At 40.8% G+C, this 13,157-nt stretch overlaps 1 protein-coding gene across 3 annotated transcripts in view; it reads left to right on the plus strand.

Moving 5' to 3' along the window:
* The window catches only part of ADGRL4 (adhesion G protein-coupled receptor L4), a 160,674-nt gene that overhangs the window by 74,452 nt on the left and 73,065 nt on the right, over positions 1 to 13,157 (plus strand). Inside the window, exon 1 of one of the 3 annotated variants that reach the window (XM_021405122.1) lies at positions 12,371 to 12,899. The exons of the other annotated variants lie outside the window; for them this stretch is intronic. Coding sequence (XP_021260797.1) covers positions 12,779 to 12,899 — 121 coding nt within the window. The 5' untranslated portion in view covers positions 12,371 to 12,778. Of the gene's footprint in view, positions 1 to 12,370; positions 12,900 to 13,157 lie in introns of those variants that run through there. 3 annotated transcript variants of the gene reach the window in all.

The raw sequence follows: 13,157 nt of genomic DNA on the forward strand, positions 1-13,157 counted from the left end.
TTTGGCCTTTATACATGACATCAGAGAACAAGAAATACCGAACATTTCATATTTCATCTAGCATCTTGAGCGGATACATAATTTAAATAAATGCTCAAAATATCTTTTTCTCATGATGTAGACTTATGGGAGAATTCAGAAAAGAATAAGTTACAAGCATGCTTAACAACCACGTGCTAGTTTAAAAATCATGCAATGGCTAAGCATGGAGGGGAGTATTAAGACATTATATGTGGAAGCAGTAGCTCTAAAATTTGTATTAGTCTAAATTTAAGTCCCACCATTATCATTATTTTTAATGTTGTTTTTATATGCTGTTGAGTAACAGTTTGTCCACATTCTTTTTTTTATTGAAGGAACTGCTTGTGCAGCATTTGTGCTAGCAATAATATCTACGGCAGTTTTGGTCACTTAATTAAACAATTTGGAAGTTTACTTCAGGTGACACTTAAAATTGAAATTTCAAGTGTGTTATTCTACCACATTCTCTCTTGGTATTGTTCAGTAAAATGCTATATTCAAGGAAATCCATGAAATTACAATTCAAAGACTGTGATAAGAATGGATTAGTTTTGTACCATTTTTAGCTCTTATTACATTTTTTGTTGCAAGACTAAGTCTACAGATTGAGTATAAAGTATATCAGGCTTTAAATTCAGCGATAAGTCATTGTTAGGACAGAGAATTTTGTGATAACACAGGCAGAAGATTAATCCACTCTGATGACAACCTTACAAGTCTATGAGGAACAGAACACAGAGCAAGATTTATCCACCGTATTGACAAGGACAGTAAGGGGAATGGAAAATGGAACAAAATGAGTCCATTTGCATGACAACCTAAGACTATAATCATATGGTTCCACTCAAATCCTACAGTAATGGACCATAAAGAAAAAAGCATAAACAAGGCACATCATTTAAAACTATATTGTACTCATCAACCTTTCCAGTGTCTGTAGAAAATATAATCAGGGAAGAAAAATTAATTTCAGTCTGCTAAATTACACTGTAAATGCAGAGGGGATGCAACAGAATTGTTCAAACATAGTTATTCATGTGGCTTTCATAAGTTTGAATAAATTCATTCTGTTCTGTATTCACAAAGATGAGACTATCAAACTAGATCCTCAGCTTGCATAAAGCAGCATAGTTCCTTTGACTTCAGTGAGCTCAAAATCTTCTCCAAATCTCCAAGGAAACCCTCTTCTTGATAGTAAGGCTTTGAAAATACTGAAATAAAAGATAATTTGAGATACTAGGGGAGAATTTTAAAGGATGGAGACTGGCAAACAATGTGAGATATAGAAGAGTGAATTTATATGTGCATCTTCCACATCCCTGTAGTTCCCTGAAACCCACTGGAACACACACGTCCTTGTGTGTACCCAGATATTTCCAGGGTCCTGCAATGCTGTAAGGAAGGGATTTGTGATCTGAAATCCAGCACATCATGGTTTGAATTAAAATAACTGCAATGTATGTATTGTAACTTATATAGTGTAACATGCATATGCTATACATTTACAGTTGTTTTATTCATTAGGTAATTTAAACAATGTAAACTAAGGCATAGGCACCAAGAAAATATGAAGTCATTATTGGAAAGTTCTTAACTGCTTTTTTAAAGGTCAAATGCAGAATTACATTAATTTAGTCATGAACCTTTGCACTTTCTCATCTAAACAAGGGAATACCATTTTAATTTCCTTTAGCTTTAAATACAGGCATTTCTGCGAAGGAAATTGCATATGAATTTCTGCACGTCTCCTTTCCTGCAACCTTAGAAAAAAGCTGTCATATGGTATAGTCAGTACTGCCTGTGCCACATACGTACAGCAGTGGTTTTTGGAAATAATATTTATTAAAATAGTTCATCCAAAGACCTGAAATACTAAGTGAAGGCTTCAGTGTACAAGCTCAAGTAGTGCATAAATAGCTTCATTGTGTTTCAGTCCTTTTAAAGAACAAGTCCTATACCCATGCATAAGCAAAATTTCTGCTAACTTTAACTTGCAGACAGGAATTTATTTAGAAACTGTCTTGGCATGCCTGGGCATTCACATATTGAACTGTATACGACTGAGGCAAATGCATATTTCTTCTGCTTTTTGAGCATTGCAGACTGTATTCTTTTCTGTTTTCATCATTATACTGAAGTAGTATAGAACAGGCCTTAGAACAATTTAAGCTAATCACCCAAAAGGCCAATGGTCGTCTGCGAGTGTGTGTGGGTGGGTGAGGGCTTTGGCACTGCATTCAAGAAGAGCTTAATGCAAAGCACCGATTTGAATCTGAAGAGACTGAAGAGTCTTCTTGTCCTTATAGGTGCACTTAAAACAGTATCAATGCTACTTAAAAATGCTAAGGAATAAAGGATGATGGAAATCAAAACAGCTCACCAGCTACCTCAATTCATCCTCTTCTTGGTGTACAGAAGTCAAGTCAATTTGATCCCTCTATTATAGCAATGTTTCCCACACATTGTGTCACAGTGTTGCATATTCTCTTCCTTATTCACAGGCTTTGCTTCTCTATTTTCCCTTTCTATCATCTTCATGGCTTTCAAAGATAACCTTGATCTAAGTTAGTGTTGCTGTGAAACATATAACAGAATCAGTAACAGGCTGGACTTGTTCTTAACCACTATTATAAAATATCTCATTCTTTTATAACCTTGATTTGTGACACATCTGATGACATTTTAGAAATACACAGGTTCACATTTAAAAACCAGCTGTGCCTCATGCAAGCAGGGCAATCTCTGCTATCTGGGAAAGATCAGCAGGACTGATGTGCTAGCTGTGTAACCACAGCAGAGAGGCAGTGTGCGGCAGCCTTTACCAGGTAGTATCCATACAACCAAGCCCTCTGAGACTCTCTAATCCCTAACTAGATGGGACTTAACCAGAATGCTAGGACACATAGAATTGTTATCTATAAACCAAAATAGCTGGAAATATGGGATTAGTCAGGAGCCAGTACAGATGGCAATGAGGAGCTACAGGACTGCAAGTCTCTGCTTGGCATTGGGTCAGAGTGGATACAGATGGCAAATAGGATGTCTGCAATGCTGTTCTCTCCTTACCCATCTCATGTCAGACTGTCTCTGCACAAGAAGGAGAGGGGTTTTCCAAACATACTCTCAGCTTATCATAGAATCATAGAATCATAGAATGGCTTGGGTTGAAAAGGACCTCAAAGATCATCAAGTCTCAACCCCCCTGCCAAGTGCAGGGTCGCCAACCACTAGACCAGGCTGCCCAGAGCCACGTCCAGTCTGGCCTTGAATGCTTCCAGGGACGGGGTATCCACAACCTCCCTGGGCAACCTGTTCCAGTGCGTCACCACCCTCTGTGTGAAAAACTTCCTCCTAATATCTAACCTAAATCTCCCCTGTCTCAGCTTAAAACCATTCCCCTTTGTCCTATCGCTATCCACCCTCACAAACAATCGATCCCCCTCCTGTTTATACGCTCCCTTCAAGTATTGGAAGGCCACAATGAGGTCTCCCCGGAGCCTTCTCTTCTCCGAACTAAACAAGCCCAGTTCCCTCAACCTTTCCTCATAGGAGAGGTGCTCCAGCCCTCTGATCATCTTGGTTGCCCTCCTCTGCACTCGTTCCAAGAGCTCCACATCCTTCTTATGCTGGGGGCCCCAGGCCTGGACACAGTACTCCAGATGGGGCCTCACAAGAGCCGAGTAGAGGGGGACCACCACCTCCCTCTCCCTGCTGACCACTCCTCTTTTAATGCAGCCCAGAACATAGTTGGCCCTCCGGGCTGCCAGCGCACACTGCTGGCTCATGTCCAGCTTCTCGTCCACCAGGACCCCCAAGTCCCTCTCCGCAGGGCTGCTTTCAAGTACTTCTTCCCCCAGGTTGTATAAATACCTGGGATTGCCCTGGCCCAAGTGCAGCACCCTGCACTAGGCCTTGTTGAACCTCATTAGGTTCTCATGGGCCCACTTGTCCAGCCTGTCCAGGTCCCTCTGGATGGCTTCCCTTCCTTCCAGTGTATCAACTGCACCGCTCAGCTTGGTGTCATCTGCAAACTTGCTGAGGGTACACTCGATTCTATCGTCTATGTCATTGATAAAGACATTGAAGAGCACCGGTCCCAGGACTGAGCCTTGGGGGACACCACTCGTGACCGGCCTCCACCCTGACATAGAACCATTTATCACAACCCTTTGGCTGCGACCAGCCAACCAGTTCTTAATCCACCGAACAGTCCATCCTTCAAATCCATACCTCTCCAATTTGGAGAGAAGGATGTGAAGAGGGACCCTGTCAAAGGCTTTGGAGAAGTCCAAGTAGATGACATCCATTGCCCTCCTCCCATCCATCGATGCCGTTACTTCATCGTAGAAGGCCACCAGATTGGTCAGGCAAGATCTGCCCTTGCTGAAGCCGTGCTGGCTGTCTCGGATCACCTCCTTGTCACGTATGTGCCTTATGAGGCTATACCCCTATCTAGAGATATCCCTTCTCTCCCTAAAATGTGAGCTTTGCCTGTAAAAATACAGGTTGGAGGGATTGTTTGTATACAGGAAAAAAACATGAATTTCTTGCATGCATTTGCACTAGTATACCTTTAGCACTCAACTGTTTGCAGAAAGTGAACAAGGAATAGTCACGAATGCTGTCAAAATGGAATTTGCTTTTAACTTCAAATGAATATTCATGAATAATTTCCTACGTTATTTGCTCACCACACATATTTAATGATATGGGAAATGGGATGAATAACAAGGTACTGAAATTTGCTGACAATACACGATTATTTAAGTTAACATAAAGCAGGGAGCAAAGGAAGTAATTTCAGGAAGAACTAATAGAACCTGAGTGACTGAGTAACAAGATACCAGATTAAGTTCAGTGCAGACAAGTACAAGATAATGAACACTGGAAGAAATCATTTGAAGTACTTGTACATATTGATGGGCATGAATTAGCTCTAACCTATCTAAGAGAAATCCAGGTGTTAGGATGGATGCACTGCCCAGCGAGCAAGGAAAAGGGACTGCAGCCTTCTTCTGGAGAAGGGTGAGTCTTAATCCAAAGGACAACCTCAGTCCTACCTCAGCCATAAGTACGGCTAATGTCAGAGAGAAATTGAGACCTCTAGGCGTCTATGCGGCTGAGGAAAGAAATCACTGTACTTTTTTAATTGAATTTACTTTCTCATACTGAGGACTGAATTAGACCCAGTTAAGTAAAAGGCAACATTGAAAGGACACAGTATAAATAAAAAAGCCCAGAGGAAAGGCAAACACGTGAAATATGGTCTGAAGGATACAAGTTAAACAAACTGTTTACTTTCAGAGTCAAAAGAGCATCAGCAACATACAAAATAATATGCAAATCTGTGGTGGGCATATTTTGAGTTTCTTCAAGACATGCCACAGTCCAGCAGCTAGGATTAGAGAACAAACAGAAAGGTTCAGCAGTGAATAATTAGGTTTAAATTAAGATGCTAAGCTTTTCATTAAAGCAACTGAGACAAATTGTCTCGGTGGCATCTAGCAGAGGGTCAAACCAGCATAGTACAGCAGTTTAATTTTACCTACTTCAACTGGACTCACCAGAGCTCAACCATCAGTGCATTAATGCTGTAGGAACATGAAACTATTGCATGAAGTGTGTAAGAATACAACTGTACATCACCGTCCTGGCAGCAGCTAAGACTGAAGTATTCTGCAGCTGCTATCAATTCCCTACTGTGCAGTACTGGGGTCAAGAGATCCTTTCTGGAGTCAATCCACATAAACAGCAGGGTTTGCCAGGTGACCTGAATACTAGAAAAGTAATCAGAACAATAATAGCAGGGATTCACGAGGGCCTGTTTTTTCCATTCCTTCTGCTCCATCAGAGCATCTTCTGTGCCTTCACTGAGTGGGATGACTTGTGCTTTATGGGCTAGTGCTAAGTTTCCTTCTAACCTTGCAGCTTGCCAGTGAACTATGGTCCTGCAGCCTTGAATGAAGGAGATAATATAACAAAGTAATACTACAGGATAAGTAGTGTCATGTCACATGCATCACAGAGATGGTACAATTGTTTTTAATGCAAATGTTTTTTTTTTTCAACTTGTAGCATTCTTGGCAGTTCGTAGGATGAACTTTCCACTCTAACCCCTAAATGACCATCCAATATTTTCCTCTTCTGAATAATATTTTGTCCCCCAGCTGTGGTCCTGAAGCATTTTTCCTTCTGTGAGTGTTCTCAGATAGGAAATGCACAAATTCCTGAGGAGTCACTGGGAAAAGCATGGAAGTGATGCAGCAGGGCCGGGGGGGAGGGAGAGCAAGGCAGGAATGAGGTCAGGGAAAGAGGGCTCTGGCCAGGGCAGGACACTGAGAATGGGCACACAGGGCCAAAAAGCAACAAAAAGCCAGGCTTCCAATACACTTGTAACCATGAGGAACTGAGAAGTTGAAAAAGAGAATCTTCTATTCCAGTACCATGCATACTTCATCTGGCCTTCTTAATCCCTGCTCCTCTGTAAGAGAATTCCTGGAAAGTGTAGGAGCAAATCCCAACATCCTTGCTTAGGATTTGCTCATTCCACAGGAGACATTAAAGTTAATTCCAAGAACAACTGAAACTCATATTACAATTTAACCCTGTTTATCAATCTGTTACCCAAGGAGTAAAAAGACATGGTGGTTTTGTAGGACAATGGCCTGTGTGGAATACTGACTTGTGTATTGTGAGGGTACATACCTGGGCAGGTTAAGACAGTGACAGTCAGTACTTCATGTCTAAGACTGTGTGTTAGAATAACAAGAAGTCTCAGAATTCTTATTCCATGTACTAAAACAAAGAAGAGGAAATTGTGATCTTCTAGGAGCTAGTTTGGTTATCTCATGGTTAACACACTAGCACCACATTGTGAGAGGCCTTCACTTCTAATGCTCTCATATAAAATGTGCATAGATTAAAAGCAACTGCTAATCTGACATTTCATTGGTGTAATTATTTCTGGGGCTTGCTCTATTCCTCCTAAAGAGCTGTGACTACCATTAGCACTACCATAGAATGGCCAATCCCAAGAGAACATAACTAGACATGAAAACTGAGTTACTTTATCCCTTTTAGCTCTGAGGATCTCTATATCTGGTCTCTACATTTCTTCTGTATTATAGCAGATGGCAGAAACAGAGCCCCATTTCAGGGTAGTTAATCTGGCTATTAGAAACATTGCATTCACTTTAAATTCCTACATTCCATGACTTCACCTGAGGTAAAACAAAGAGCAGCAAGAAACTGGCTCTGAACACTGAAATGTGCAATTTCTTTCAGATGGACATAGCTACACAGATTTAGTAGGATGTGTGCATGCATATGTTTATATCTGTTTGTGTGTTTATTGCTTCAGAATTGCCTAGAGTTACATCATCCCAAGAGATATATTCAGCCCTGTGTGCTCAGATGGAATATGATGTTTGCACATAAAATGATAAGGTTTCATGAGGCATTCAGACAGGAAGGTCAGGTGAAGCAGTTATAAAACAGATGCTAACACTGCTTTTGTGGCAGAGTCCTCTGAGGTAGGTTGCTCTGTGATAGGCTAGTCTGTGTTCTAAAAATATTTTCCCTGGATTTTTTATTTGAAAATAATTTTAACAAACTACAGAAATTCATTATTTTGAGATGACATTAAATACATTTTCAATTGTATGCATATTTTATTAACTAGGAAAATTGTTCTAGTGACTAGGCTAAATGAAACATTTCTGAAGTAGTTTTAAGACCATCTAAATTCTTGCAGTGATTTGGTTTTGAACCAATAAATTAATTTGTTTTTTTTTCTAAAGCAAGTATCAGAGGGAAAGCTTTATCCAAGACATTTGTGCATCAATCTGTTCTACATCTCATTTTATTTTTGGCAGAAAACTTGGTAATTGAAGTGAACAGACATTTGCCAAAAAAAATGCAAAGAAAACGAAAGATCAGTATCACTTTTTATTATTGGTATTAAGCATTCATCAGCCCAGTTCAGTAAAGGATACATATATGTGCTTGTGTGCTAATGATAAATGTGTGCATGTGTGTGTGCAAGTGCTTGTGGCTGTTGTGCACATTCTGAGTGGATTATATTGAAGCACACTGCTGATGGGTTAGATACCGGAGTCGGAGGGTATTGAACATAAGTGGAGCTGAACAGCAAGGAGGTTGAAGATATATGAACCTCACCTGGAGCTTTCAGGATCTCTCAAGATGATTCATAGTGGTCTGGATGTGGGGTCAGCAGCCTTTGGCAGATACATTTGTAAGATGCCCATCAGATGGCATCTTTTGTCTCTCGCTAGGTATCTAGTGGCATACTTAACACACAATTTGAGAAAGAAATATATATCCTGGTATACCACATGTGTTTATCCCCACTGTAATATAAAACTGCTAATGTGTTGAGACTTTTTGTATACATCCATCTAGCAGTCCGAATTTTTTGCACTAAAGGCATAAACTGTCTTTAATACAGTAGATAATGCTTATGTTCATTTGAAGAAAATAATATACCTAATACTAGCTTTGTTTGGTTTCTTTCTTTTATTGGTACTATAGGCAGTTTCAGTAACAAAAGCAGGTGCTTTATTGTTATCTTTTGAAAGCTACCTAAGGCTATGTTCTGGGAAGTGTTACCTTTCCGTCTTCATCAGCTATAGATGTTAGTTTCATAGAACTGTCTGCACAATCAGCATCCCAACTACCTTTAAAATCATTGTTAATAAATGCATTTCTTCAAGATGCAAAGCTTGGAAAATATCCAGTCATTTATACAGGCAGATTGATAACTTCCTGTCAGCTCACCAGCAAAAACCCAACTTGAGAATTCTACAGTCAGACTTACAATATTTTAATCACGGTGATCAGTAATCAAAAACATGTGGTTTCAAATCAAGGATGTTAACCTGTGCATATTCACTTACTTCTGCTCTCCTAACTCCATCTTTCAAAGAAATATGGGCCCATTTAGAAAATGAACTCCACATTTAAGTATGGGATTGGGGTTCTGTTTCCACTGAGTAATAACTGTCATGGTTTTGTGATTTTCGGTTATTGGCATTCCACATCATAACATCATGTAGCGAATGTACCTGGTTCTCAGAAGAGAAGGACTACTACAGTCCCCACGGTACTTTTCTCCTCTGTTACCATTTCCAGACAGAGGGAAAAGATAAAAGCTTGCAGATCACGAGACCTCGTCCCTTTTTCCGCCGTCTCTCGTCTTGGCAGCACCTCGCTCTCCAGCTGTCTTATCGTCGGTAGTAGAGTAAGGCCTACCTTGATTTTGGGACATTCTCTCTCTCTGTATTGGATTTATCAGCTTAAATTGTAATTATACTGTATTATAGTGTGTTGTTTTGCATTCCGATATCTTATTTAGTAAATTAGTTTGTTTCTCCTCAGATTGTTGCCACTGTTCTTTGCTCTCAGGGCCATCTCCTTACCCTTTTTTCCCTTTTCCCTTTTTCCAGGGCGTGGGCCTGTGGGTCCCCCATCCCCTTTGTCACGGAACCGGGCCGAATGCCCGTAAACTGTTGACAAATAACGAAAAGGCATTTTTTTGGAGTGTTTCCACAAAACATTTATTTTTAATGCTTCTTTGTTTGGAGTCAAACAGGGATAGATTCTGCATTAGTGTCATTCAATATTCTTGCGCCCATTTCATTTAGTTTTGACATATTCTCCAGTCTTCCAGGAATATGCATGTTTGCGCATGTTCCTCCTCCCCGCCTGTAAAGACAGGCACCCATCAATACTTCAGTTTTATGACACCTCAATATTTTTTTCTCAGTATATTTCGAAAACTTTGACAGCAAAATTTGAAAGTGTCTGCTTTCTCATGTGTTCACCTGCTCATCTCTGCTTGTTTAACTCCTTATCCCTATATGCCAATAGATAATATCAGTAAATCCCCATAGTTTAATCTCCAAAATGTCTCAGAAATCTCCTCTTTCCTTTTCATTCTCTTCATAAAATCTTTGTCAAATCCATCGTTCTCCACATCCATGCCTACTGCGACCTTGCTGTCTTCAGCCTCTAACTGACACTCACATTAGCCAGTTTTTAAAGTAGTCTAATGCAAAAGTAATCCACTGCTCCCAGTATTGAGATCTCATTAAGATATTCCTAAATCCCCCTTCTTCACTGTCTCCCTATTGCCTTCCAAATCTGATCGAAGCTCCTTTTATCTCCCAGAGTTCCTCTTGACCTAACCCTCCTTGTTCTGTCCTTCTTGTGCTGTTCTTCCTCATCTTCCTTCTTTGCGTGCTTCCTCCTCACCCATTGCCAGTTACAATACAAACCATTTGCCAATTAGACCTGTGCACCTCCTTTCACTTTGTCCATTGCACCCAGGAATAGAGTAGTTCAACAATACCATTCCAGATCAAATATATCCTAATGAAAGATTTGTACCTTTGACTACCAAAAAGTGAGTTACCCTGTATTTTTCCAGCAAAAATAAAAGAAGTTTTTTGCCTTCTTACAGTGAGGTATTGCTTTTGTCCATTGTCCACAATTTCTCCAGTGTGCTTAGGCCTTGAATCAGAACATGAATTCAAGTTTTCCCTATAAATGTACAAACACTATGATTCAAGAAATTGCTCTCCACCCATCTCTCTGAACATCACTCGCAGAAAGCTGCTGTCTAGATGAAACCGAAACATTCCATTTTCCAAAAATACATTTTCAACTCTTGCAATCTAAACCTTAGGCTGTAACTTTTTGCTGTCTCTGCTTCCATGTTATTAAACTCTTCTTAGCTTGATTTGAGGAGTAAAGAGATAGAGGATAAATGAACATAATTCCTGCATTACAGGCTTTCCAGACCCAGCCTTTATAAGTCAGCTGAAATTTAGTAGCAGGAGTGGCAAGTTAGCACCAGCCAAGCTCTTGACAGAGCACATGCCGGCACAAAAGACAGGACATGCAGATCAAAGCTCCACTCAGTTAATCTGACTTTCTGTTCCTCTGTGTCTCCATGCATCAGATTACAGGAAAACTTAACAAAACAAACTCCTAGTCCCTTCCTCTCCTTCCTCTTTAAGTCCTACCCACCCCCAACAAATAAATTAAAAAAGAGAAAAACATTCCTTTTACACCTGGACCCTTTGTTCATTATTCTGTGGTTTGTAGAAAATTAACATCCGGTTACTGGAGCTTCCTCTTTCTTTGCCAAGGTGTGACATGAGTGCTTTGTGCCAACCAGACAAATACGTGCCATTTGTACATGCTTCGCTCTTCCCTGGTCAGAGCAGAGGTTAACCCCATTGACTCTAGTGAGCAGCCATCATGAGGATAATGGAAAATGATGGCAAGAAAACAATTCAAAATTGGGTTAGAAAAAAATGTTGCCATACTCACAACGGTGAATAATTTCTATAAGAACACTGATGCCTCCTCTTACCAAAATCAGTTCTCTACCAAAATCTCAGCTTGAAAAGTTACTAATTATACCTGAGGCATTTTGGCAACTCTGTCCATGGCAGGGAGGTTGGAGCCATTGTATGATTCTATAATACTATGATTTTAGTAATGATGACATTCTACAGCCCATATCCATTTTGTTTAGTTAGATTCTCTGATCTTCCAGGAGCATGTCTGTTTTCACATCTCCCTTTGCTTTTCTCTATGAAGGCTGGCATACATCAGTGCTGAAGTTTTACAGTGTTTCAATGCGTGAGATGTCATTCCCAAGAAGCTGAGAAATAATGGTATGCACATTGTCTGTGACTAGATTAAATATTGCCATGTCCATGGATAATATAAGTACATGCCAAAATCTCAGTTATTAGGATGGTATAATGAATATACAATATCTCACACATTTAGCACAGATGTGCCAAATGCCTTACCAAATTTGCTGTATCATAGAATCATAGAACCACAGAGTGGCTTGGGTTGCAGGGGACCTTAAAGGTTATCTAGTTCCAACCTCCTGCCATGGACAGGGTTGCCAACCACTAGATCAGGCTGTCCAGGAAATTATTAAATAAATGCATTAAATATGTCCTTTTATGCAACACCCTGCTTCATTCCCATGAATCCACAGAAACCGTCTCCTTTGGCTCCTGAGAATCCCAGCCGTACAATTGCCTTCCTGCCTCTTTCCTCCCAGCCTGTATGTCTTTGTTTTTCTCACAAAGCAGAGCACAGTGGATTTCCTGTACCACCTCACAGGCCATTACCCTTAAAGCAACACTGCTTGACTGCATTAAGGATCTATCTCAAACACAAAGAAAGCAGTTGGAAAATTGCAGTTAGGCAGTGTTGCCTCCAAAAAAATGGCTCTCAGGGCTCATGTATTCTCAACTCACCAGAAAAAGGTGGAAGGAAGCACGTAACCCATTACCTCTGAGCTCTGGCTAGTTACTAATCTCTTCCACATCTTCCTCACCCTCCCTGATCTGCTCCACCATCCAGCAAGCTCCGTCTCACCCCTTCCATCCTCATCCTCCCCCTTCCCTGAGCACTCTCCAAACAGTTCCTTTAACCCATCTTCTCTAACCCACACAATCCCTGCACCTTCTCTGATAACTTCTGTGAGACCAGACTGCAACTCCTCTTTCACTTTCTCATTTATTCCCTTTTCATTTATTCCCTACTGGCAAGTAGACTGAGTCCTCAGCCCCTCCCAGCCCTCCATGTCCTGCTTGTGAGTCTCAGGATATTTTGGGAACGCAAAGCTTGGGACAAAGGGCAGTGTCAGGGCAGTGCCTACACCAGGACTTTTCTTTGCTAATAGGCGTGTGCACATATTTTGCACATGGTCATACATTTTAAGGCAGGAAGTTTTTTTTCTGTGACACCTCACAGGGTGTCACAGGGGCTCAGCACCAGGCGCCACACAGCAACAGCATCACCAATGAAACTGCTGCCATTCCTAGGTAGGTAAAATCTTCTTCCCAGGGGAGCAATGGCAAGTGAGAAGGGAGCGGGGTCTTGCAACCAACCTATGGGGACAGTGATGTGGAGCTGGTGAGAGACGAGTGTGTTGGAGGTAATGGAAGGCAGCTGGTACAAGGACTGAGAGTCCCCACAGCTGTGACTTGTGCTGGTGGTTACAAGATTCAGGAGTCCCACTGTTAGGGTTGCCCCAAAACCAAATCCCACAAATACCAATCTTCATCTAATTGTGGGTTTTA

This window comes from Numida meleagris, chromosome 7 (genome assembly GCF_002078875.1).
Source record: "Numida meleagris isolate 19003 breed g44 Domestic line chromosome 7, NumMel1.0, whole genome shotgun sequence".
Classification (NCBI taxonomy): domain Eukaryota; kingdom Metazoa; phylum Chordata; class Aves; order Galliformes; family Numididae; genus Numida; species Numida meleagris.